General features: G+C 40.1%; 1 protein-coding gene across 4 annotated transcripts in view; it reads left to right on the top strand.

Annotated features, from left to right (window-relative positions):
* Nucleotides 1-22,545, top strand: part of CCDC141 (coiled-coil domain containing 141) — a 101,128-nt gene extending 78,583 nt beyond the window's left edge. The window contains exons 18-24 of one of the 4 annotated variants that reach the window (XM_075286070.1): nucleotides 6,665-6,805; nucleotides 10,201-10,395; nucleotides 11,396-11,579; nucleotides 13,128-13,240; nucleotides 13,474-13,552; nucleotides 14,147-14,342; nucleotides 21,730-22,545. In XM_075286070.1, the coding sequence (XP_075142171.1) occupies nucleotides 6,665-6,805; nucleotides 10,201-10,395; nucleotides 11,396-11,579; nucleotides 13,128-13,240; nucleotides 13,474-13,552; nucleotides 14,147-14,342; nucleotides 21,730-21,988 (1,167 nt within the window). In that variant the 3' untranslated portion in view covers nucleotides 21,989-22,545. Of the gene's footprint in view, nucleotides 1-6,664; nucleotides 6,806-10,200; nucleotides 10,396-11,395; nucleotides 11,580-13,127; nucleotides 13,241-13,473; nucleotides 14,343-16,327; nucleotides 16,433-19,763; nucleotides 19,826-21,729 lie in introns of those variants that run through there. The other 3 variants (XM_075286067.1, XM_075286069.1, XM_075286068.1) reach the window with 3 other exon arrangements.
* The last annotated feature ends 4,100 nt before the right edge of the window (nucleotides 22,546-26,645 follow it).

The following is a 26,645-nucleotide window of genomic DNA, read 5'->3' as shown; positions in this document are numbered from 1 at the left end:
TTCCTCTGAGAACTTTCTGTGTCTATTATATCTATAGGGACACTGTAGGTGATTCTGTAGATATAAGTGACACACTGCGATTTCCAAAACCGCAACAGTTTTTGAACTTGCAGCGTTTTCACTGTGATGGCATGGGATTGCACACACTATATAACTACACATTCATAGATATACCATATATACTCACAGATATACATTCATATATGCTCACACATATTCATTATTATAGCATATATACATTTATATACATTCATATACCATATATGTCATATATATACTTAGATGAATGTATGAATACTATATATACTCACATACACTCACACATACACATTATTATAGCATACTGTATACACTCACACATACCTATATACAACCATACAGTACTCACACAGTTTACAAGACACATACAGTAAAGAAATGTACACACATATACATTTTAAATATACAGATTTTACTAAAAGGATATTCTCACATTCTCCAGAAGTTAAGAATTGCAGCAGACTACTCCTGTGCCCACACGCTACGATCTAAGGGATGACTCACTAGTTTGTAAGGAGGAGAGGGAGGGGGGAAGTTCAGGCAGCACGGACAAGTCTTTATGAAGTTGCAGCTAGTGGCGGAGATAGCTGAGGCTGGTAAGTGCCCGGAAAGGTTAAAAGACAAGCAGCCATTAGCTGATGCTGCAACATCAATGATGTCCTCCTGATAGGGAAAGTATGTACTGGCAGGGGGTCTCTGTGTGCTGAGGACCTGGGCAATTGACGGCAGCCGGCCATCTTTAATTATTACATTGTTGCCTGCAGCCTGGGGCCTTGGGCCCCCGAGGTTACCGATCCGGCACCTGACACTATTAGCCCTCATTTTGTCAATGCAAATGCATCGGGATGGCCAGAAGCCCCGATCGGGCCCCTAACCAATGTATCTGCATTAACAAAATGAGTACTAACAGTCAGGGCTCGGGGTTCCCTGGTGGGCCAGTCCGACCCTGCTGATAGGGAAAAATGTACATCGTGAGCCCTATATGGGACTCACAATCTACATTAAAAAAAACAGGGAGAGTACAAAATAACAAAAGAAGAAATACTTGCTTATTGGATCGCTGTAGCTCTCCCCACCAATGTTGGTCTATTTTGCTGCAGAGTGGGGTCCAAATAGGTTAAAAGGGATCTCTCACAACCTCTAACTGGTCCAGTTCTTTACATAAATTAATAGGTGATGTTCTACTGATTCCAGCACAGTTGTAATTTTCTCTCTAGCCCCACTGTTCCTGAATAATCAATGCTGTTAATTTTTGTGCCTTGTATGCTATTTAGGCTCTACACTGTTAAATGGGCGGTGACAGGGAGAAGCAGACAAGAGGTGTGATTCTGAGCTCTGACATTGGCTGCCTTTGATTGGAGCTCTAAATCACGCCCCCTTGCCTGACACCGTCCTTCTGACAGTGCAGAGCCTAAACAGCACATCAAGCATCTAAAGCTAACTGCGCTTGTAGCTCATGAATGGCTGGGGCTAGAGAGAAAATTCCAATTGTGCTGGAATCAGTGGAAAACCGCCTATTAACAGGTGCAAAGAACTTAAATTGGTGGAAGTGGTGAAAGATCCTCTTTAAATATAGCGACTTTTGCTATTTGGTTCCATCCCCTATCTAAGACAACCTAAGAATATATATTAAATAAACAAGGGAAATCTGTAGGTCAGTCAAATACTGAGTAATGTGAATATTCTGAAATGTACATGTCAAAACAGCAAACTCAAATTTCTGAAAAAAATAGAAATAATTGTTTTATATGTCAATCAAAACCTCTCCAAAAACAGCAAATTAATAAGAGAGCTGCCGAGGGCAGAGAAGGAGGGTGAAAGTAATGTAAAATGATATATTCGCCTTTCAGATCCATTTCTGACACATAGCAGTGTATGTAACTAGATTACATGTATCTGTTCATTTTAATGATTTCTAAAATGCCATTTTGGTTTTATTCTAAGTATTTCAATCATCCTTTTACTGGGGACACACAGAGCAAAAAGGCTTACAGATAAAAATGTCAAGGCAGATTTATTATCACTTGTCTGCCAGTTTTATGCTATACAAGGCATAAAAATGTTTTTGTACATAAATTGTAACTTTTTCCAGTTTTGCCCCACTCTCACAATTTCCTTGAATTGGGCGTAGTGACTGTGGGGTCAGATTTCTAATCATGTACTCCAGTGTACTGGCTGATGCTAGGTTCACACCTGCATTCCGATTTCCTTGGGATGTCCAAACACAAACCTAATCCACTTAAGAAAGCAGTTACCCGTGGACCCAATAGACTATAATGGAGCCCGCTGGGTTTCCGCCCAAAGAGGGTGAAAAATGTGGAGAGAAAAGTGCTGCATTTTTCAAGTAGAGAGGGGAAAGGAATCCCCAAACAGAGTTCCAACGCTGGTGTGGACCCAACCTTAAATAATCTCTGAAACGAAGGCCAGTTACAAGTTGGCATATATTTCAGTGAAGGGTACATTTGGTCTTCATATAACAGCCCCACAGAGTTTTGCAAATTTTAGTAAATCTAATCCACATATTGCTGAAAAAGTCCACAGTAAACATGGACATGAGGTATGCATTTAAACAGGTATTTTTCCACAAAGTGGAGATGGGATTAGTTAGAATCCCATCCACTTCTCTATGACAGTAAAACGTGTTTTGTTCTGCCAAATGGCCTTATATAGGGAATCTACACCTTTCCTGACTGGCCTGGATTTAAACTCTGACACCCAGGAGTGCGCCTGATTTATTAAAGGGGTTGTGCCATCACAAGGATCCTATCTATACTGGTAGCTTATGTAAATTGAAGCCTTTTTCTAAATATATCGCTTTAGAAATTCTGCTTTGTTTTCCTAGTATGTGAACTTATTCCTCCGTTGCTATAACCACGGACCTCAGAGATAGGACAAGTGACATCACTCACTCAGTGCCAGCAAGTAAACAGACGGATAACACTAAGTCCATTCTGTACAAGAATCTGCAGATTTTATCTGACCTGCAGAAGTGTTGTCTGTCCCGTTCAGCAGGAGGAAGAGGGGAGGGAGAGAAATACAGGAAGTGAGAAGCAGACACTGCATCCAGCCTAGCTGAGATAGGAGAACCCCTTTAAGAGAATCTTAATAATTCAGACACTTCCTACACCAATCAGGGACTTTATTAAGATTGGTGTAGGAAATGTCAGTCTAAATAAATTCCTCCCAGTATTTTTTATTTTTTATTTTGCTTCTGATATGATTATATAAAAAGTATCATAATATATTTTAAAGGCATCTTTTCAAAATTACAAAGTTATGTCATTGAAACAACAAACTCTTCAGGTCTCTTAAAATTCATGCTTTTCCCTTTTACGGCCCCCTCTACCGAAGCTAAGTATTAAAGGGGTATTCCCATGTCCCTTGCTCACTAGTCTTCGCTGCTGCAAATACTTCTTTCTTCCTGGTTTTCGACGTCAATTGGTGGGCAGGGTTTCATATGCAAAGCCATACTGTCTGACTACCTCCAGTTTAGCCCCGCCCCTAAATTAGTGTGTAGCTCCGCCCACCACATAGCATGATCCTATGGGACGACTGAAGGGCCTGTGATGTCATCAAAGGTCCTATAACACTTGAATTTAGCTTGTTCTATATAGAGCCAGCTAAATCCTAGTGGGCTAAGGGACCAGGTCTTTCTGCCCACTAGCTTTTAGCCTGCTCTATATAAGAAAGCTAAATCCTAATGAGCAGAGGGACCAGGTGCCACTAGGATTTAGACTGTTTTATATAAGAAAGCAGCACTCATTTCCCCCCTCCTTTATTTGAGAGCAGAAAGCTAGGTCACAGGACTTAGGAACAGCTACAGACACAGGCTCGCTCCTGTGCACTTAACCCCTCCTCCCTCCCCCCTGAGAGCAGGCAGCTACCTCACTTGACATTTGAGCAGATAATCCCAAGGGCCATAGAAACACAGTGTCAACAATGAAGTGAATAAATTAAGATAGTGGACAAAAAAAAACAGTTTTGCTGAAGCAGTGTATTTAGGAAAAGTCTTAAATCCACATTAACAAGCAGTATAGATAGGATCCTTGTTATGGGACAACCCTTTAAGCATAAAAGTCATACAAGAAAGCATCTCATATTCTCTTATGGTGAGCAGCAGAAGAGAGCAATTTCTCTTATGGTGCACAAGTTGACAAGGTTGAGTTTTACCTACAAAGGAACTGAAGACCTGCCCAGTGCACTCCTACTGCCTCATTTCAATAAAACAAAGTCATTTTTCTCCAAATCTACAAAAGTAACATACATAACAGAGATACATTGTTTATAACTGTTAGAGATGAGCGAATCGAAACTGACAAAGTAGAATTCGATCTGAATTTCAGGAGATATTCAATTTGCATCGAATCCAAATTTCCTCACGCTTTATGATAACAAATCACATATTTTCCTAAAATGGCAGCTGCACATTTTAGGACATGGGGCAAGGAACTCAGGGAATGTGGGATCACCCACAATGCCATGTGTGCAGCATAGCCCTTTAACCCCTTCACAACCGCCCATGGCATTGGGAGCGGGTGATAGCTGCAATTGAATGCTAACACCCTGTTCCATAACCCCTGGTCGGAGCACAGCTCCGATGGGGTTTTTCCAATCCCTTGCATGCCATGGTCAAGCATGACCACGGCATCCAAGGGGTTCCGCCATGCTACATGTCCACCACGGCACCCCCGTGGTGAGATCGGGGGGGGGGGGGTCCAATATGCATCTTCTGCAGCCTGTGGTCTGGCCAGTGACCTCTAGCCCCTAGTATCTGGTTGCTATCAGTCTGGTGCTACTGTAACATACTGTACTGTATAACTGCATATGCTTGTTAATGGTGCAGGCTAAACTGTAAGTACATCTGTGAGATGACTCAAGACAAGATCCCTGTGATGGCAGTGAGAGAATGTGAAATCAGATCTTCAGGTCTCAGAAAAAAAAGTCTCATGTATCAGAGCGTTCGCTTGCAGCTGCTCTCCTCCGTCTGACTGCTATCTGAAAAGCGTAAAGCCTTTTCCTCCTTCTGCTCTCATATCTGCCCTATAGCATATGTACAAACATAAACATCTCCTCTGATTCTTTAAAGCATCTTCATGCTGAGTAAATCATCGTAAAACTTTTCACCAGCTCACTTTATGGTCTGTCTGAGTATTCGTTGGTAACATAAGGAATCATTTCCAATATGGCGGTTCAGCCTGGTATGTACAGTAACACATTAGTAAGGGCTAGACCATTTATCCTCTATACATTATATTCTTTAGTTAACATGTAAACAGTCACACTGGCCATAGATACAAACATATTCATTTTATTATTTTTTTTATGTACACAGTGGATAATACACACAGTGGTGTCACAGTACAGGGATAATGCACACAATGATATCATGGCACAGGGATAATATACATACAGAAAGATCGCTGTGTACACTGTGACATCACGGCATATAAAGCAAGTAATTATAATGCAGACATTATAGCGCCCCAGTAAAGTAATGGAAGGGGATATGACAATCTGAATGTGCCTCCATCATCCAGAGTTATCACTAATTGCCCCCTAGGTCTCACTGTACGGCATTCGGCCAATCAACGCTGGCCAATGCTTTCCTATGGGGAAAAGTCTTCTCCCACATAACGCAAGCTGACAGGGATCCTGACTCGCATATAATGGGCTGCCGCGAGATGGAGCCCCAAAGAGCTGTTTGAGTAACATTCCCACCTAAATAATGCTAATCCCTAGCTATCCCTGCCTGTACATCTATCCCTGTCTCACAGTCACATATTCACAGTCTCATATGACCCGGATCTGAAATCCACTATTCATCTAAAGTGGAGGTCACCTGATTTCGGCAGCCAATGGCTTTTTCTGATTTTTTTTCGATGCCTCTGTTGTCATAGTTCCTGTTCCACCTCCCCTGCGCAGTTATTGGTACAAAAAAAGCGCATGGGAAGGTGGAGGGGAATCAAATTTTTAGTGAGTTTGCCACGTCGTGTTTGACTGGAATGGAACATCTCGAACAGCCTGATATCTGATCGAACATGTACTCGGTCAAACGCTGATCCAGATATGGCCTTGCTGCACTGCTACAACATGGGCAAAACTGTGAGTCCTAAAGTTATTTCTATGGTCAATATCCATTGTACATAATGCTTTATGCTGAAGTTCGTGACGCATTGAATTGTCAAAATCCTATGTATTGCTACAGCCAAAAACAAGGACTCTGACTGGACTATTCCTGACTCTTTCTCCTTCTAGCTCAAAAAACTTTAATGATATGATCACATTTAGCATTTTCTCTGCATTTCAACTATATTATTTTTGTTTAATATATTTTTTGAAGCATTTCCTTGAGAAAAAAATAAAAAATAAAAAATAAAAATAAAATATATATATATGTAGTTTTTTTTTAACAAACACATGCTAAAATAAATTGCATTGAATTACAATTGTAATACAAATGTATTATTAATTACATTTAAAAATGATTTACAACATCAGCTTTCGACACTGCTACGTTTAGGCAACTTATCAGTATATTACAATGTAATAAAATGTATATTTTGAGGATATATTTTCATTTTTTTCTTACTATCTTAGTATAACAGAACTCTAATTATTATTTTAGCTGAAAGAGTCATTTAAGGATCTGAAAAAAAAATTTAATAACCTGAAGTTCAACTATACTAAGAAGGCCGATAAAGGACGGAATCTGAAAGTCATTAAGAACCAGATACAGCAGGTTGAGATGTATGCAGAGAAGATTCAGGTATATGTAGCTGTCAATACGTATTATTCTACTGCATGTGTATATGTTGTTATCTTGTATACCTGTACGTGTTATATGTAATGTGTACACAGAATAAGTATGTGTATGCAATAACATATGTAAATTAGTAAGATGACATGTACACAGCACATTTGATTTTCTGTGAGATATTCCATATGTATGAGCATGGGCATTATATTATTGCTTTTAGTTCTAAGTTTTCAGATTTAGGACACTTTACATACACCACTACATACAATGATCTTAGTCAGAGCCATGACTTACGCTAGGTTCACACAAGTGGGGGCTCTGTCCCCCATTCTGCTTAAAATGGGCTAAGAGGAAAGGCCTGTATAAAATCGTCAAAATCGCAGCCGACCCAATTATAGACTTTAAAGGGGTTGTCCCATCTCCAGGATCCTATCTATACTGGTAGCTTATGTAAATTGAAGACTTTTACCAAATATATTGCTTTAGAAATGCTGCTTTGTTTTCCTGCTATGTGAACTTATTCCTCCCATTTTTTACACAGCGTTTCCATAACCACAGATTTAAGTCAGTGTATAACCTGTTGTGGCAGACACTCGACTTCACACAGTTCATCTGTTCTAGCAGCATCTGGTACTGATAATTACTAGTGGATGGGTGGCACGTGTTCAAGTAATAGGAACACAGCAATTCCGTGCTCCTATTACTTGAAAAGGAGCCCTGCCCATCCACTAGCTGTTTTGGGCATCCAGAGACTAACAGATAAAAATACTGATGACCTATCTAGTGTGAAAATTCAATATATGACTGGAAAACCCCTTTAAGGCTGATAATAAGCTTATAGTACTGTTATATGGGCTGTTAGACACCCCATTTCAAAATGTCCTATTAAGGAATTCTGAGTTAGAAGATGGAAACCTCTGCACAGGATCCTCATCACATGGCAAGAGCAGAGAGTCGCTATAAAGAGTGAGTTTTGCTCTGGAGGACCTGGCATGTCCATGAATTACATGGATAGCCTACTGATTGCAATAACTGTGTAATGCTTGGTCTCTCCTATGGTGGCGCTGCACGAAAAAACTAACATTTCATGCCAATCTCATCCATGTATTACAATTGATCTGAGAGGGACAATCTATGATCAGCTTACTGTCCATGGACCAAAAATCACAGCCAAAATAGTCATACATGCGGGACTTTTTCAACCAGAAAATGATGAACATCATAACAGATTTCTAGTGGACCCCATTATAGTCAGTGGGGCCTATCAGGATCTAGCATTATAGAGATTTCACAAAAAACTGGAAATGTGAACACGGCCTTCTAGTTCATTTCTTTTCACCCTCGTGAATTTTGCAGTGTCATATTCTAGCTTCACATTGCCAGCACATAGAGAATATGAGGGATGAATCATAAGATCATTTCTCATAATCTGTACATGCAGGTCCACCAAGAAAACAGCTGTGAGATATGAAATACCTTGTCATGTCCTACACATGTTTCATTAGCACATAGTCTTGTCTTAAATGTTATACAGTACGTTAGTTCACATTTTCAGGTTTGTAGACTTTTGGATAAAGGATGGGTCCAACACGTAAAATGTAATAAACCATGAAATTGAAAATAAATGCACAAAACATTCTCTTGGGGGTGATATTGTCAAAGCTTTATTCAAACATGGCTACAAGAAGTCCGGTGATGTGAGAGTCATGTAGGAATGGCGTGCTCTGGTTTACATTCAAGTACAAACTGTGCACTATGCAATCCAACAATGATAGCCTACCATGTGTCCATATTATATTGTTATATTGTGTTGTGTTTTGTATGTTGTATTTTTACTAACGCCTAAATACATGCATCCTATGACACAATCGATGAACCCCTTCTTATGCATATTTATCAAGTCAGGCCTGACCCTACAATTTTTGGGACTATCTGCATTGGGTGAGGTTTCATAAGCTATGCCCCTATCTTGGAAGGACTGAAAATTGTGAACTGTCCAAAAGGAACCTACACTTTTATATACTTTAAAGGGTTATGCCATAAACAATATGAACGCTCATTCGCATATAATTTCTAAACCGAAATGCCGAAATGATAAAAAATGGACACTTTAGACCATTTTTTTAAAGGGATTCTACCATTAAAACGTCGGAATAGCCTTACGAAAGGCTGTTCGTCTCCTACCTTTTGATGTGGTCTCCGCCGCGCCGGTCATCCGAAATACCGTTTTTTCCCGGTATGCTAATGAGTATCCGGCAGCAATGAGGGCGGGCCTCAGCGCTCACACACCGATGGAGGCGTCCCCACTGTTTAAAGAACTGGGCAATCCAGCGACGCCTTCTTCCTGAGCTGCCTCCTCCGCTTCTGTGTCCTCTTCTTTCGTCTGGATGAGTTCACTCGCACGTCGGAGGGCTGTACGGACCTTACTGAGCATGCGCAGTACACTCTGTTTGGCAAATACTTCGCAGAGCGTACTGCGCATGCACGCAATTGTGGCCTCGCAAATATGGCCGCCGGCTGGCATTTGCAGTCGGCTCTAACAGGGTCTCACTGCCAGAGCCGACTGCGCATGCGTCACCCATGACGATGAAAGAAGAGGACACAGAAGGGGAGGAGGCAAATCAGGAAGAAGGCGTCGCTGGATTGCCCAGTTCCGGCAACAGTGGGGATGCCTCCATCAGCGTGCGAGTGCTGGGACCCGCCCTCATTGCTGCCGGACACTCATTAGCATACCAGGAAAAAATGGTATTTCGGATGACCGGCGTGGCGGAGACCAAAAACGTAGGAGACAAATAGCCTTTCTTAAGGCTATTCCGACGTGGTCATTGGAAAAAAACATGTTTTAATGGTAGAATCCCTTTAACCGGACACAAAGACCTGCATGTCTGACTTTGTGTCCAGCTAAAAAAAAACGGTTTCCCCGCGGAGAGGCAGAAGATGCACACAGGCGGTCACCTCTGCAAACCCATTCAAGTGAATGGGTTTGAAAGCTGACCGCCAGGTTTCCGCCTCCTGTCTAGTTTCGCGGGGCAGAAGATAGAAACAGGCCGGGTTGGCTAAACCGGAGATCGGGCGCAGATGTGAACCCGCCCTAATTTTGTTAATTGACAATAATAAACCATTAACACTTCTATTTGTGAAAACATTCTTAGTTCGCATTCATTTTCCTATGCTTGTCTAAAAATTTTGCACAGCACTGTATAAAATCTGATTACCCTATTAGTGTGACAAGTTTGGTTTAAGAACTGCTTTCAAAAATCACTGGAAGAATGACCTGGGAAAATATCTGAATATATGGCCTGCTTGAAAACCTACATGTATTTGGACAAGATAGTTTCAATAATTATTTCAATGCTTTTTTATTATATAAATTGTATTTTAATTTTTTTTATTCATGTTTGAAGGTGTTAAAGAAGAAATTTGATAATTTGGAAAGGAAAATGTTAGCAAGCAACGTTTCCCAGAAAATGAATAAAGCAGATCCCGTTCAGGAGTCCATTAGCGATTTACAGAAACACATGAATGAGTTTAGCGGTGTGGTGAAAGATTATAAAGTCTACCTTGAGATGGCTGAAGACCTACATCATATAATAGAGGAGGTAATAATAATCCCAGCCTTGTCTCGGGCTATTAGACATAACTGTATGCATATGGCACATTGCAATAGTCCTTTTATACATGTACTGTTCTCCAGAATTAGTAGTAGATGTTAATAAAATGCAAATTCAAGGAATATGCACAGTATATGTATGAATGTATGCATAGTAGGGTTGAGCCGATCTTGAGATTTCAGGATCGATTTCAAAATCCGATTTCCGATCATTTTCCAGCCAATCCCAAACCCGACCGTGAAATTTGCTAGATCACCGATCGGTATCCGATCTATTCCGATCCCGATCATTCAACCCTAGTCAATGCTTCTCTATGGGAAAAGTCACTTTTAGGGTTGAGCTGATATTGAGATTTCAAAATCTGATTTCCGATCATTTTCCAACCGATCACGATCGTGAAATTTGCTCGATGGCCGATCGGGATCCGATCTTTTTCGATCCCGATCGCTCAACCCTAATGCATAGCTTTGTGTCCTGAAAATACTGAATGTAAAATAGCATATTTGATAAGCATTAATTCATTATTACATAGATCAACCCACGTTACCTGGGTTAAATGGAATCTGTCAGCAGTTTTGACCACAAACCTGCTGACGGTGCTAGATGTGGTATGGGCATATTATGTTCATAACTATTTATGGATAGAAGGAATTCTAATCTGTCTCCTGCCATGATCGCATGTGGCCTTATTGTGAGGTATCTCTGGACTGAACACTTTCCTTCCCTTCTGCTCCAGTGCATAAATGGCAATATGAGAGATGGGAACAGAATAGCGCTCATGGTGCAAGTTCATAAGAACTAAATCTAAGTCTCGGAACAGATCTACTTCTTGATCTACTTTTTTACTTTGCTCTTGTTACCTTCATGCCCTACAGTTGATGTGCTCATTCTGCTGTATCTTAGTAATGTTTCTTGGGATCCCGTCATCTATATGAACATTTCTGTCAGCAGTTAACATTTTTTTTCTTTTTTTTCTTTTTTTATAAAGAGTCACTTTTGGTGTGACGAAGCCTGTGCCACAGTGGTCAGGGTGGGACGTTACTCCGCCGAGTGTAAAACAAAGGAGTCGGTAGAGGTGCTTCTGAAGCAGTTCAATAAGTTTGTGGAACCCACTGTACCGCAACAAGAAGAGCGAATTCAGCAAATGACAAATATTGCAAAACACATATATGGTGAGGTTACAGCTTGTTGTTCCATTACTAGTATTGTGTTACTCTGTATTGCACATAATATTTGGAGTGGGAGGGGCTGGACACATTCAGGACTCCTCAAATTTGTTCACAGTGATCATCCGGTGCAGGTGAATATGGTACTTTATACCCATTCACATGCTGCAAAAAAACACTATTAAAAAATAATGTCTGTATTTAATTTAACATGGAAGCACACTGGGCTTTTTATATATAAGTTTTGTATGAATAATAATGTCCTGTTCCTTTCCATTAAAGAGGTTAACTGGATTAGAAAAATATGGCTGCTTTCATGGCTGTATCACAGTGTATTATTGCAGTTGAGCTCCTTTTACTTCAGTGAACTGCAATACCACATAACCCATAAACAGGTGGGGTGCTGTTTCTAGAAGAAAGCAGCCATGTTTTTGTAATCCTGGAAATTCCTTTAGGCTGGGGCCCCACGTTGTGCAATAGGGCATCAGTATGAAAACCCCTTTAAAATGGTCATACACCATATTGTGGGGAAGGTAGCTCAGTAGAAGCAGTGGTGCGGACTTAAATAGTGAAGACAGGGACACAAAATATGAAATAAACTGGTTTATTTAGAAAAAAAAACCAGGAAAATAACTAAACCTTGACTAAAGGCACAAAATGAGCAAAAACAAAATACAGCCTTAACTTCAGGCAGAAATAAAACAAATTCCTGCTTGTCCGAGCAACTAACTAAACAGAATTAATAACCTAACTATATGTCTGGATTAATACCAGCCACACAAAAAAGCACGCACAAATTGGTCTCACCGGACTCAGGGTTACAGGACAGACCCAGTCGTCTCCTCATTTCCTGGATCTTCCCTGAACTGCAGGCTCTGCAGCCTTTTATGGGTCAGTAATGAGCCTTAGTACCCACATCTGGGGCTGAAACCTATTCCAGACCCGCCGTGGACCACACATAAGTCAGGAATCTGGGGCTGATATAGCGGGACTCCAGCCCTTTGCCTGTCACCTTTTCACAATATGTATACATATTCAATGTCGGGGACAGTTCTGGGGGCGGGCGGGGTCTGTACCTGAATTGACTGTATCTGTATGTTTTTTGTTCATGACTTTTAATGTATTGTATTTTATTACAAAAAGTTTTATTTAAAAATAATTAAGTAAAAAAAACTCTATAATAATAATTTTAGGTAAATTAGGTAAAATATATATTGACCAAACTTTTCAATTTCAGAGACCTCGGACATCGGGGGACCTCCTGGTTCTCCTCTGACAGCAGATCTATAGTGTATGACCGACTTTAGGCATAGTTTTACGTCAAGTTTAAATTGCATACATGTTACTTGGCTGACTACTGCAAAGCAGAACCAAACAGCGGGATTTACTTTATATTTTAGCAAAAGATTTAGTTAGCCCTTCATATCACAATGGATTCCTTGATGTGCATTGTACAAATGCTTAGTAGCCATGTGAAGACCCTTAGGTAAACACGTTTAATCCTTTTATATCCCATTGTAAGTGACAATTCTCACACAGATATTTTTCTTCTAGGAGAAGAGGATGGAATAAAATATGTTGAGAAGACGGTGCTAAAACACAAGGAAGCCCTCATCTCTGTGAATGATTTATGTATCTACTTAAAGGAACTAGAAGATAAATTGCAGGTATATATATGAGGAGACATATTATAAGCATTATAGGTAATCTGAATTATGAAATATAGCAAAGATTTTTTTGCTCAGTTTGAAAAATGGTAAATTTATATTAAAAAAAATGTAAAACTGAAATATTTTTTTTCATTTTGTAAAGAATACGTTGGCACTATTATTATTATTATTATTATTATTTTATTATTATTTTTTAATTTATTTATTTATTTTTTTATATATATATATAGGAGCCACAGAAAGTACCAGAAATTTCCATAAGCGATGAGACTGGAGAAACCATAGATCTGCCAGTAACTCCCAAAGACGGTAGTATACAAGCAGATGCAGACTTGCAGCCTGAATTGCTGGCAGAAGAAGCTGTATCTGGGGATGAATATGAATGCATATCCCCCGATGACATCTCCTTGCCTCCGCTTGCTGAAACTCCTGAATCCAACCTCCCCCAGTCAGAGACAGAGCAGGACGAGCAGCCATGCTACAGCTCGCACAGCACGCATGTCAGCTCCTACAGCATGCAAATGCACATAAGCTCAAGTGGCAAAAGGGTGACGGACAGTTCCGATTTCTTAACGCCTGCCTCTTACACTGATATGTCGAGTCACAAAAAGGAAAAGACTGAGAGATTCTATTCACCCACTGCTGGAAGTAAAGCAGAGTCTCCTTTCTCCCACCATTCGACAATAGTAAATGAGACTCGCTATTCCCTAAGTACTTCTCCTGCCAAAGCAAAACCCACCTACCACATGATGAACGAGGTGCATGAAACCCATTTGCAGCACCGTTCTGTTTACGAAAGCATGGAAAAAACAGAACAATTGCATGCCTCTGATAACACTGCTAGAACTAAAGATAGGGCGCATGCCACCCCAGATGAATTCTCTGGTCTCATGTTTCAGTTAGACCCTGCCAAAAGCTGCCAGAGGCATACGGTTACCCAAGAGGCGATTAGAAGTGTTTCTGAAAAACAAAACAGTGTTAGTCTGGCGGGTCAAAGTCCTGCCTTCTCCAAGCACCTGCATAATGTAACTGTTAAGGAAGGTTCTCCAGTTACTTTGGAAGTAGAAGTTACCGGATATCCCGAGCCTACTCTAACATGGTGGGTAGCTTATAATGAAGATAAAATATAGAGTAACTTATTTTTGTATTCTTATCTCCTCATTTTGTGTGCATTGGCAGATGATGTGTTTGACCTAAATTTCCATCCTTGATGGTTCTAAAACCAGTCCTCAGGGAACTTCAGTCATTTCGATAAAAGTTTAGATGTCCAATGTGCATAGAGGTTGATTGAATAGTCCCTAGTGTCCCTCGCAGTCAAGTCACCATGTCCCCATTACCTTCTCAGTAGTTGGTGTAGCTTGAAGAACCTTGAGTGACATCATCCTCTTAGGTCCTAGAAGATCAATCCTACTTTGAGCTCGGCAACAATTTGCAGAAACAAAAAATAGAAATGGGTACAGGTCAGAGGCTTAATATGAAGCTCCTGAGCTCCGATTCAAAATCTGTACCAGGCCCCCAATTATAATCCATCATATATATTATTGTTCTCTTCATATTGAGAAGAGTCACCTTTGGGGCAGCTAAGGAAGGCTGCTGGGCTTGGAGCCATGCTCTACACCCCTCTCATGTTACAGCAGCAGACAGGTACGAGACAAGGGTACAGGTCATCAGTGACAACATCAGTAATAGCATATTTAGAATCTACTTAGGTGACCTTGCACTTTAAGTAGCTACAAAAAATCTGGAGTGTCGCTTCAAAGGGAGTCCATCAACATCAAAATCTCATCTAAACCGCTCACATGTTGTCGTGGAGGCTGAACATATCTTTCCGAGTCAAAGTTCAGATTTGCTGCTGAGAAAATCAACTTTTAATCTATATTAAAAAATTTGTTGTTTGTTGCACCCTGAACATGGGTGTAGCTGTGCCTGCCATATAACCCATTTTGTCCTGAACAGAAAATATGACAAGTCCTAATGTGCAGTATGTGCACATTGGTGGATCAATTTATTTGCATATGGATTAAAAATGGATTTATCATTAGCATTGTATTTTGACCACAATGTCAATAACCCCTATATTTACACGTAAGTGGTTTAGAAAAGAATAGGATGGTGTGTTTTTTTTCTAAAACAGCCCTGGTGTTGTCAATGTGTTGTATCCACTCAGTTCCATGGCATAGTTTCTGAAAGATCATACCCCTAAGGTATGAGCTGCCAAAACCAGCTCCCATTGACTACTAGGTAGCGGAAAAAAGAAGCAACATGACCATTTTTGCTATGGATTCCACGGCTGAATCTGTTGCGGCATTTGCAGTGCGACACTCCCCTTCCAACTAGGCCCATCATTTGGGCCTAATCCAGAGCGGAATGCTACGACTAGATGTCGGTGCTGTGCACCGGCATCCAGTCGCGGCTAGCCGTTTCTTGGACCGGATTCTGAGGCGGCCTATGCATCAAACTCCGGTCCAAAAATCCCCGTGTGAACTTACCCTAATTCTGATCCAGAAAAAAACTCTTATGGTTTCATTACCTGCCTGGTTAAAAAAGAATTAACTACAGAAATGTTGAAACCTGCCATTGAGGAGAAACTGGAAGACCCTGTACACATTACATGGTTAGCCAATCCCAACAGCCCCATGCAATATACAACTGATGTGTCCACCACAGATAGCGGTCAGCCTAGCACTTCCCTTGCCCTCCCTATACACATGCAGACAAATAAACTGCTACTAGACACCTCTTATCTCATGTGTGAACAAAAGCTTAGGCGTGTTAAAACCCAACATATCAATTCTTCGCTACATCTACTCCTGAAATCCGTGGTACTCTATAGTTGGACATAGAGGTTGTATCTTCAATACACCATTTTCTCATAAACTTGGAGCACAAAAATAAAGAACTCTGTCTCGTAGGTTCAGGTTACCCAAAAAAAAAGAGCCAACGAGGTGATATACAAATGTTTCTAAGAGGCTGAAATGTCTCTGGTTCTTGACCTGTATGAGGTTCCCTGAAGACCAGTTTGAAGACCACTGTGCCAATACCATGACATCCTATCCAAAGAATGTTTTTTTAACTTTTCCTTAGGTTGTTCACGGTCCGGTTTCTTTTGTCCTTTTCTAACACTACATTCCACAATGACACTTAACTTGAAAACAGCCCATATTGTGTGTTTCCACCCAGCAGCATCGCTACAGAATATTGGTTTTTGGCAGGATACCAAATGTTTCACTATTAAACTTCTTTTTTGAGTTCTTGTTTTTGTGTGATTTTATGCTATGAAAACCGTTCTGTGAAAATATACTGGATTTTGCCTTATCAGGTCACGTGTCTTCTGTGAGCTGTTCAGTCAGTTAGTTCCTTTGATCTGAACCATGTAAGGATGGCTCTAATGTGACATCCACCAAAAGCAGAAAGTACTTGGAATGTGACACAAAATTTTTTAATAAAATTTGTTATTGGATATAATGTCTGTGATATATAAGTTTTCTGCCAACATAAGCAGTAAAGCTTTTTTGTAGGCCTGCTTTGCCACGATCTTCTGATTCATTTACATAAAGATGACCATAGATGTGAAGACCAACAGATCATCAGATATTTGTTGCAATTGGTTGCCTGCACCATATATATGTATATGAAGCTACCAATTCAATCTATCCTAACCATAGCTATCTTATGCTTTTCTGTCTGAATTATCTCTGTTGTTATTTAGGTTGCTCCACCATTACATTGGTTATATGAAGAGACTGACCTAAAACAAAGAAACAAGGAGTGTATGTGGCGGTGGTGGTGGTGGGGGGGGATTGAACCTTAGTCCTTATATGGGACTCTTTCAAAAGTTGAATAATACAAAGGAATAACTTATACTTCTTATTCTGGCTTTATCCATTCCTGGCTTTGACTCAAAAAATAAAAAAAACTTCTGGTATAAATTGTGGCAAAAAAACTGTCCACCATACTGTGCACCACATCTATCAAGTGTAATAGACACTTTGTATAGACTTTAGCAACTTGTATGACAAAGAAGGCATGGCTTTATTGAAAATGGCCATGGTCTAATTATCAAAACCATGGGGTAAAAATCCGCCATATTGTTAGTGCATTTTACTGCCGTACACTTAGCCAATACATTGAAACAATAGGGAAAAAAGCCTCCCATTGATTTCAATGGGGAGCGCATGTATGCCGGCTCCCATTCAAGTAAATGGGAGTTGCTTTTTACGCGCTCATTCTGAACGTGTTTTTACGTTCAGAATGAGCGCAGCGTAACTCCGTGTGAAGGCTCCCTAAGACTGTCTAGTCTACTTTGCGCTGTCTAAAGCCCTGTTCACACGGGGCAAGAGGGGGTGGATTATGGCGCTAAATTCACAACATAATCCGCCCCCTCACAATGAAAGTCTATGTAGACTAACAATTTCCCTTTTCCGTGAGCGGCATGTTGCCGCTCAAGGAAAAAAGAAACGAGCTGCCCTTTCTTCAGGCGGACTCCGCGGCTGATTCAGCCCCGGCGTCCGCAATGTGGCAGCACCATCCGGACTAGGCCCATTCATTTGAGCCAACTCCGGAGGGTGGAAGCCGCGACTTCCCGCGTCACTTTCGGGACCAAAATCCGCTAATCCACTCCCCATGTGAATGGGGCCTAAATGGGGCCAAAGCCAGGAGTGGATTGAGGAAAAGGTAGATAAGAAAGGTAGAGCATAAGTATATCCTATATATTTCCCATTCCTACTGTAGCCATTCTTGGCTTTGGCTCTAAAAAACGCAACAAAATCTGCAACAAAAAAAGCTGCGTTTCTGCAACATGGGGCCTCAGCCTTAGAGTCAAATGAATCATTTGATGATATGTCCTCTATATCAAGTCTTCCAGCCTATGTATAAAGCAACTTTAAAGTTTTTGGAAGCAGAAGTATAAATATATATTTATGCACGGGGTAAAGGCCATATACTAGAAGAAAATGTTATGAATCAAAGCCTGGAAACCAGAATATCTCTGTAATATTGTGTGTGATGCTATAATTTTCTCTCACAGAAGTACAGAATTGGTACATGAAATTCTATAGTCACCATTTTATTATTGAGCACATGAGACCAATATAATGTAATGATAAACAAAAAACAACAAATCTTCATTGTGTCCTTGTTAATTGACCTTTGTTAATTGCTACAAAAATGTAAATCCGGCAATTTAGAATTTTTGTTTGCAAATAGATAATTATTTCAGTGAAGAAGAGCAGTCATCATTTCAAGGGGTGTGTCTTTACAGAGTCTCGCACTGATTGGACAGTGTCAAGCTGTGTAAGGACACACCTCTAACTAGTAACACCCACTTGTCAATTTACAATTTCTAGGAGGAATAACAGGAACAGCTTAATACAGAGTTATAAGAAAAAAGATGCTCCAGAATTGTTATGTTTTGGGGAATACAAGTAGAAATGAGCGAGTAGTATTCGATCGAGTAGGTATTCGATCGAATACTACGGTATTCGAAATGCTCGTACTCGATTGAATACTACTAGCTGTTCGAAGTTAAGATTCGATGCAGAACCAGCGTTGATTGGCAGAATGCTATACATTGCCAATCAACGCTGGTTCTTCCCTTACCTTTAGAAGTCTTCTCCCTGCGCAGTGTTCCCACGTCCTCTTCCGGCTCTGCATTCACTCTGCTTAGGCATCGGGCCTGGGCAGAGCCGACTGCGCATGTCCGCGCTACAAGAAAATGGCCACTTACACTGTAAGCAGCTATTTTCTTGTAGCGCGGGCATTCGCAGTTGGCTCTGCCTAGATCCGATGCCTAGCAGAGTGAATTCAAGGCCGGAAGAGGACGCGGGGATGCTGCGCAGGGAGAAGAATCCAGCCCGACCCTCACTCATGGACTTGGTAAGTAGAATTTGATCGAATATTGCATACCCCTGAAACGAGCATTACCCCCCATAGACTATAATGGGGTTTGAAACCCGTTCGAACAGTCGAACAGTGTGCGGCTGTTCGAATCGGATTTCAAACCTCGAACATTTTAGTGTTCACTCATCTCTAAATACAAGTATTTAATAAGACATATCAAAAGAGGTGACAGATTCTCTTTAAAGGAAGCCTGTCACCAGAATCCCGCATATAAACCCAGATAGATAGGGTCACCTGAATTAAACAGTAATTTTTACTAGTGAATAGTTGTCTCCATATCCAATATATTGAGGGTTTTTTTGGTCAATATGTAAGTGAGCTCTTTTGAGCAACAAGGGCCAGAGCATCTTATTTTGACCAGTCTAGGGTCTGTGGGGAAATAGATTAAGACTGGGGTAGGAAAAACAGTCTTATTAAATTCCCCCTATTGTTTGGTACAAATTTATTAAGAAAATTCAACAAGTTTACAGTCTGTAACACAACTACACCTTGTCCTTTTTGTGATAATGATATTACTAGTTTTTCAGTTGTTAGATTACCTATATGGAGCTGGTGACCAACCCTACAAGTATAATATGACAACATTACCAATCAGCTTATAGTAAAAACTTTCTTTTGACAGCACTCGAGGTTTAAAAACCAACAAGGGGGACATGCACCATTTATAGAACAGAAGGGCTCCATGTCTCCAGAGATGACTTCCAGATAAAGTAAGGTTTTGGCTACTAAGCAGATTTAAGCTGCCCAAACTCAACATGGCAATGAATGGTCTGAGAAATGTAACAGCAAACTGAGCAATCTCTATATATAATTCCAGAATTAAGCATAGGGTGACTATGTTATATACTATTAATGTAATGAAGTCAAACCAGTATAGGAGTTCATGTATATACAGAAGAGGAAGAGCATCATAGCTATAGTCAAACTGGGTCACCGCTTTCCATGACCCTAAAGATGGCCATACACATTAAGTGAATGTCAGCTGGAGTTCACATCTGTTCTGGAGTCTCTTCAGCTAAAAATCAGAGAAGAAAAAAATCCTTAAATGGCGGTTAACCAACAGATATCCGGCAGACCCCATCATAGTCAATGGGGTCCAAAGGTGTCCGTCTATAACCACAAAAACATCGGTCTGTCTGTCCTTTGTTCAGGTCTACAGCAGACCCGACCAACAAAGAGAACAGCACAAAAGTGAACCTAGCTTGACTTTGACAGGACTGGCAGACTATCAAATCTTTCTGGGGGTGGCTATCATTGTACTTCCTATGTAGAGCAAAGAGGATGAGACCAACGACGACTAGGTTCACATCATACTTTCCAATATACTGTTCATGCATTTGTTATAAAAAGGTGTGATATCTATTTGCATCCATTTTTGTTATTTTTTTTTATTTTTAAATGGATGAATGATAAGTATAGTAAAAACATGATGTGAACCTAGTTATAGATAGGCCCTCATTTTCAACATTTTCCAAGAGCCCATAGCAGCTCTATGGTACATTATGCCCTTTGGATAGGAGCTGATAACAACTCATTCATTTTATAGGTCAGTAAATAGTAGTTTTTCCATATCTGTAAGCTATTTCCAATACTGTAGTTATTATTTGTGCATATCCCCCGTCCATATTCACTATTCATAGTAATATTTTTAATATCAGGCTAACCAAATTCCATGTAATTCTATGCTATGAACCAAATGAATTCCATTATAAAGGTAGTAGTTTACTTTAAGGAATTCTTCGTAATGTGCCATGTTGGAGTTTCAACTTAAAGGGAACCTGTCACTATGAAAATTCTATGTAATCTACTGACATCATTTTATAATGCAGGGGAAGTTGAGCAAAATCATGTCTTGTAGTTTTGGGGAACAGATTTAGTAAATGATAACATATTGGTTGAAATCCATTTTATTTATATATGCGTCAAATGCTTTAGAGTCCAGTGGGCGGTCCTAATCATGGATTGACAGCCATCTGTGTATACATGCTTATACAAGGTGTCAGCCCACTGGACTCTTAAGCATAGAAAGAACATTGATTTCAAACAATAATTTTATAGATCAATCTGCTCAGTTCCTGCTGCTCTGTAACATACCCCGTAGAGATTGGCCAACATATTCACAGTGACAGGTTTCAGGTTAAGGAGAAAAGTAGGAGTTCCCCTCCCCCGATCACAGTGGGATTTGGAATTCCTCCTCCTTCCCTCTGGTCTGGTCATCTCCTATTTCGCTTCCCTAAATCTTGATTCTCTCCTGCAGCTTAAATCTGCTCTGTACGGTGTGTCCCTTTACTGTAGACCCCTATACTTATCATTGCCTAATCCAGCACAGTCCTATTCATTGTGTACACAAGATTTACACACTTAGAGATTGTTTCATACGTTATAGTAATGTATGCTAATATATAAGAAGTGGTAGACTAATTCACAAATTCTCACGGCTTTATAAGAAGTCTTAATTATAATGTTAACGTGTTGCTTTGATCCACAGGACATGGATAAAAATCAAGAATTTCCAGGAATGTTTTTGTATTTCTTTGTATGGTTTCTTGTATTGAGAACTTGCCACCAATAACAACTTTCTGCTTTAGGTACAGAAGGAATAAGAAACAGTCTGCAGGTGATGTCGACCATGAAAAGCAACCCGGTCAAATCTACATAATACAAGAGGTGTCTAAAAAGGAAACTGGCCAGTTACTAGCCCACACCTCAACCTATAAAGGCACCATCACGCCCATCAGTCATGCCGAGCTGACAGAAAGCAGACCACCATGGGTGTCAGATATTGATTGGATAACATTGTTTGTCATCTATATCTGTGTGTCAGTCATGTATTGGATACTGTGTTAGCGAATATACAGATTGGTAGTAAAGTTACCATTATCTTTTCACAGAAGGCAACAATAGCCATTGAAAGAGTAAAGATAACACTGTGTTTTGGGGTACCAAACCCTAGACAAAAAGAATTTTTTGTTTTTCCTCAGTCTGCTTTTAGACCATATTTTTTTCCTATACACGGAATAGGGGATACGATTCAGATCATTGGGGGGGGGGGGGGTCTGATCTCTGGGAACAAGAACAGTGGTCCCTTGTACCCCTATCTGAATGCCACTCCATACCACTCTAGGGGACTGCCAGATATAGCCAAGCACTGGGCTCAACTTCATTTCTGAGGTCCCTTGTGAACAAATAAAGCAGCATTCCATCTTGCTGCTCCATTCAGAAAAGGTCAAAGGGAGCACCATTCTCGTGATCAGTTGGTGTCCCAGCAGTAGGAATGTCACAATCTGCAACTTGCTCTTTATCTCATGAATAGGAGATGAGATAAAAACTTTGCAATGCCCCTCTAAGGCTAAGGTCCCACATTGTGGAAACACAGCTTTTTTGTTGTTGTAGATTTTGTTGCGTTTTTTTGAGCCAAAGCCAGGAGTGGATTGAGCAAAAGGTAGTACTATAAGAAATTCCCATATATTCCCTTCTTTCCGAAGCCATTCTTGACTTTGGCTCAATAAAACGCAACAAAATCTGCAACAAAAGAAACTGTGTTTCTGCAATGTGGGACCCTCGCCTAAAAGTGGTTTCCAATGTCTGTAAATCAATTAAATAGCTCACAATGTCAAAAAAAAATATTTTTCGATATGGCACCATATCTGTGCCACTATTCTGCAGGACTCCTCACCATTACCAGCTGTTATTATAGAGGGAATCACTTGACTGTGATTTTAGGGCTCGATCACACGGAATCCGCCTCAAAATCTGCTGCCAAAAAGGGCTCCCATTGACTACAATGGGAGCCACTTGCTTCTTTTTTCCGCTAGCTAGTAGTGTAAAAAAAGCGACATGTCCCTTGGTACCCATAGCTGACTCAACCACGGTGTCCGCAGTGCGAGACTCCCTCCTGATTAGGCCCATTCATTGGGGCCTAATCCGGAGCGGAATGCAAATTCCACCATGTGAACATACTCTTAAGGAGTCCATTTTTAATTATACCACGTGATCACATTTTTAAACAAAATCGCACAGTTTATATAAATGATTTCTCTAGAAATATGTTTTATCACTTATCACATTTTCATTGTGGTTCACTACCTGTATTATAATTCAGAGCAGCATTCACAATTCTTCAGAGCGGAAATCTAGTGGGGGATCTGCTTTTAGTAATATGTAGCCTTCACTTCAAACACTGCACAGTAATGTGATCTAGAAATGCTATCGCTCCTTCTCTAGTATTTCAGACAACCTGTTAGGGACCTGTCTGTCAAGAAGCTTGTTGACTGTTTCCTTTTACATCCAGCATAACCGTGAAGCAGGATGAGACGTGCAATTATTTTATGAAGCTATTCAATCTCTTCTGGAAAAATAATATTTATATATAAATAGAAATGTATAGTTTTCGTAAAAATGGGGTTCAAATGTATACACGTTACATAAACGATTTTGCATGATAGAATATTCACATATTCCAGTGACTATAGATGATAGACTTTCTGCCAAGTATCCAGATACGAAGTTAGTTTAACTTGTCCAGTCTAGTTTCAACCTGACAATTGAAAGACCTCATAGTTTTTTGGTTTTTTTTTATGTAGATTGTGAGCCCCACATAGAGCTCACAATGTACATTTTTCCCTATCAGTATGTCTTTGGAATATGGGTTGGAAATCCATGCAAACACGGGGAGAACATACAAACTCCTTGTAGATGGTTTTATGCCCTTGGCGGGATTTGAACACCAGTGCTAACCGCTGAGCCACCGTGTGGCCCCAAAGACCTCATAGTTGTTGAATGAACATAAACTTTATGTAATTCTCTTCAGATCCCACTATTGCTTTGCACTACCACAAACTTGTGGTTGTTTTTATTGCAGGTGAACAATATTGTCCAATGTAGCATTTTGTATGGATTTCGAATCTAGACAAGTTGTACTCTAAAGGTCTAGTAGCATTAATCCACCCCAGGGGGCTCCATATTCATAAAGGTGGCCAAACCAATCTATCATGATAATATCAGACAGCAGATCTGTTTGCCTACAATTAATGGGGTTCTCCAAGGTGTCTGTGAACACTCATTTCCTCTAGAGGTTTGGTGCACTGCTGATATTAACTTAAGGCAACATGATCATAACCAGCACACAGCCCATAAGTTTCTCCACCTTCTGTTCCGTGTTCACTACTAGTAACCTGTACTATGGGGATTGACAGAATAGACCATTATAATAGTAAAGCCAGCCCTCTTAGTACAGGAAGTGGAGCGACTATGGGACTGGTTCCAATGACGTGAAATAGAACCAAAAAGGAACCTCAAGGTTTGGCGCTACAAAAACTGGATACACAGATTTCCTGGAGAACCCCTTTAAATGTGTTTTCTAGTTATTTTAAGTTACCTCCTATTCACAGTAACTTGTTGATCCATGGGAATCCAACTGCTGGAACCCCCATCAAGCTCCCATCAATAGAGGATTAATATTGTTCATGCCATAACCCCTTTAAAATTAGACACATTTGTCGTATGCCTTTTTATCTGAGGTTTAAAGGTCATGCACAGTTTAAGTCTTGAGAGCAATAAATTTCTCTTGTCTTCTGACAGGTCTAGATTCTAATGTCTACTGTGTTCACCAAACAATCCTGACTGTACTGATTTTAAGAGGCATGTAGATTTCTGGACTTCAGGAAATGGAAATCAGAAACATTCTATATTTATCTAGAATAGCTAATTGTGAATGTAATTAAGGGAGCCTTTCATATGTTGCTAATGACTCAAGTTGCTAATACTCAAAGTTACCCCTTGGACTAGACAAAGATTTAACCTATACTTAAAGGGCCCATTCACATGGAGGAAAATGGTGAGTAATTTGGTGTGGAATTTGAGCGCTGAAAAAAAAGCCTCCCATTGACTTCAATGGGTTCTGCTAGCTTTTTATTCTGCTAGTGGAAAAAAAAGCTCGCAGAGCCCATTGAAGTCAATGGGAGGCTTTTTTTTCAGTGCTCAAATTCCACACCAAATTACTCACCATTTTCCTTACTGTGAATGGACCCAAAACAAGAAAATCTACTAAACTTGTATAATCCATTTCTTGAGCATCAGTAAGAGTAGACCAAAATGACAGAAAGACTAACTGTAGAGGAGATTAATAAGAGAAGAGTAAGTACCGTATATACTCGAGTATAAGCCAAATTTTTCAGCCCAGTTTTTGTGCTGAAAAAGTCTTCCTCAGCTTATACTCAAGTCAGCAAAAAAAAAATATTTTTTTTAGGAGAATGGGGGGAGTCTATGACCAGCCACTATATCAATGTATAGAATCTCCCATAAAATAGTGCAAAAAAATTAATTTCCAGAAAATAAAAAAATAAAAGTTCTTAATCCCTCCTTTCCCTAGAATACATACAAAAGTAGAAAATGACTGTGAAACACAAACACATTAGTTATCCCTGTGTCTGAAAGTGCCCGGTCTACTGAATATAGGGGATCTGCAGTGCTCCTGTTCCATCGGGAAGGGGTTAATAGGAGCACTGCAGATACCCAGACTGAATTCCAAGTGGGGGAAGAAAAAAACAGTCCTCAAGCTCAGGGAAGAGGCAGACAGACAACCGAAACACCCCCTCCCCTTCCCCAGCACCTACTGCACCCAAAAACTCCAACCATTTTCCAAACTCCAAGTTTTCCCAGTTTTTTGTGGTAAAATTAGGGGCCTCGGCTTATATTCGGGTCAGCTTATACTCGAGTATATACGGTATGTTTTACGCACATTCGGGACTGAGTCAATGCCAAAGTCTCTTTTAATGGTGGGATCATTTATTATAATATGAGCCTAAATAGGAACAGAAGTAAGCGTGCAAGTGTGTGAAAGTGAAGCTAACATGAGAAATGGTGCTAGAAAAGGTCATGATGTAAAGTTGGCTTTGTACCTACTGTAGATAGCTGATGGCCAAACACTTGAATGTGTGCTGAACTAGGGGAGGGGAGAAAACCAATACTTCTCTAGCTGCGGCTTCTCTCCTGGAGAACATAAAAATGAAGCAGTGGACATTTGCCATTGGGAGAGAATCAGTAGACTCCCACACATGGTAGAAATTGCACATCTTCATCTTGGGAAGGTGCCTGTAAATGGGCTACAGACTTGAATATTGTCATGTATTGTAACTATACCAATATATTATACTAAAAGGGTTTTCCAGAATTTATTGATGGAAGTCTGATCAGCTGATAACAGAGGTCAAAATAATGGGAGTAACACAGGGTACAGAGATGGAAGTCCATTTGGCCATCCACTAGTAATGGCCATTGTACCCTGATAGGTCATGGAATACCCCTTTAATTTATTGAAAGAACTTATTGTAGAATATGCCTGTAATGGAGAATAAATATATTTATTACAATTGGATTGACTATATGAAATAAATAAAACACACATATATTAAATAGAAACTATATTTTTCCAACAGTCTCCTGTGCTTTATCTAGTTAATAATATGCCAGCTGTCCGAATAAAATAACTACATGGCTATGGTCC

This window comes from Leptodactylus fuscus, chromosome 8 (assembly GCF_031893055.1).
Source record: "Leptodactylus fuscus isolate aLepFus1 chromosome 8, aLepFus1.hap2, whole genome shotgun sequence".
In the NCBI taxonomy this organism is placed as follows: domain Eukaryota; kingdom Metazoa; phylum Chordata; class Amphibia; order Anura; family Leptodactylidae; genus Leptodactylus; species Leptodactylus fuscus.
This window is presented reverse-complemented; position numbering and strand designations above follow the sequence as displayed.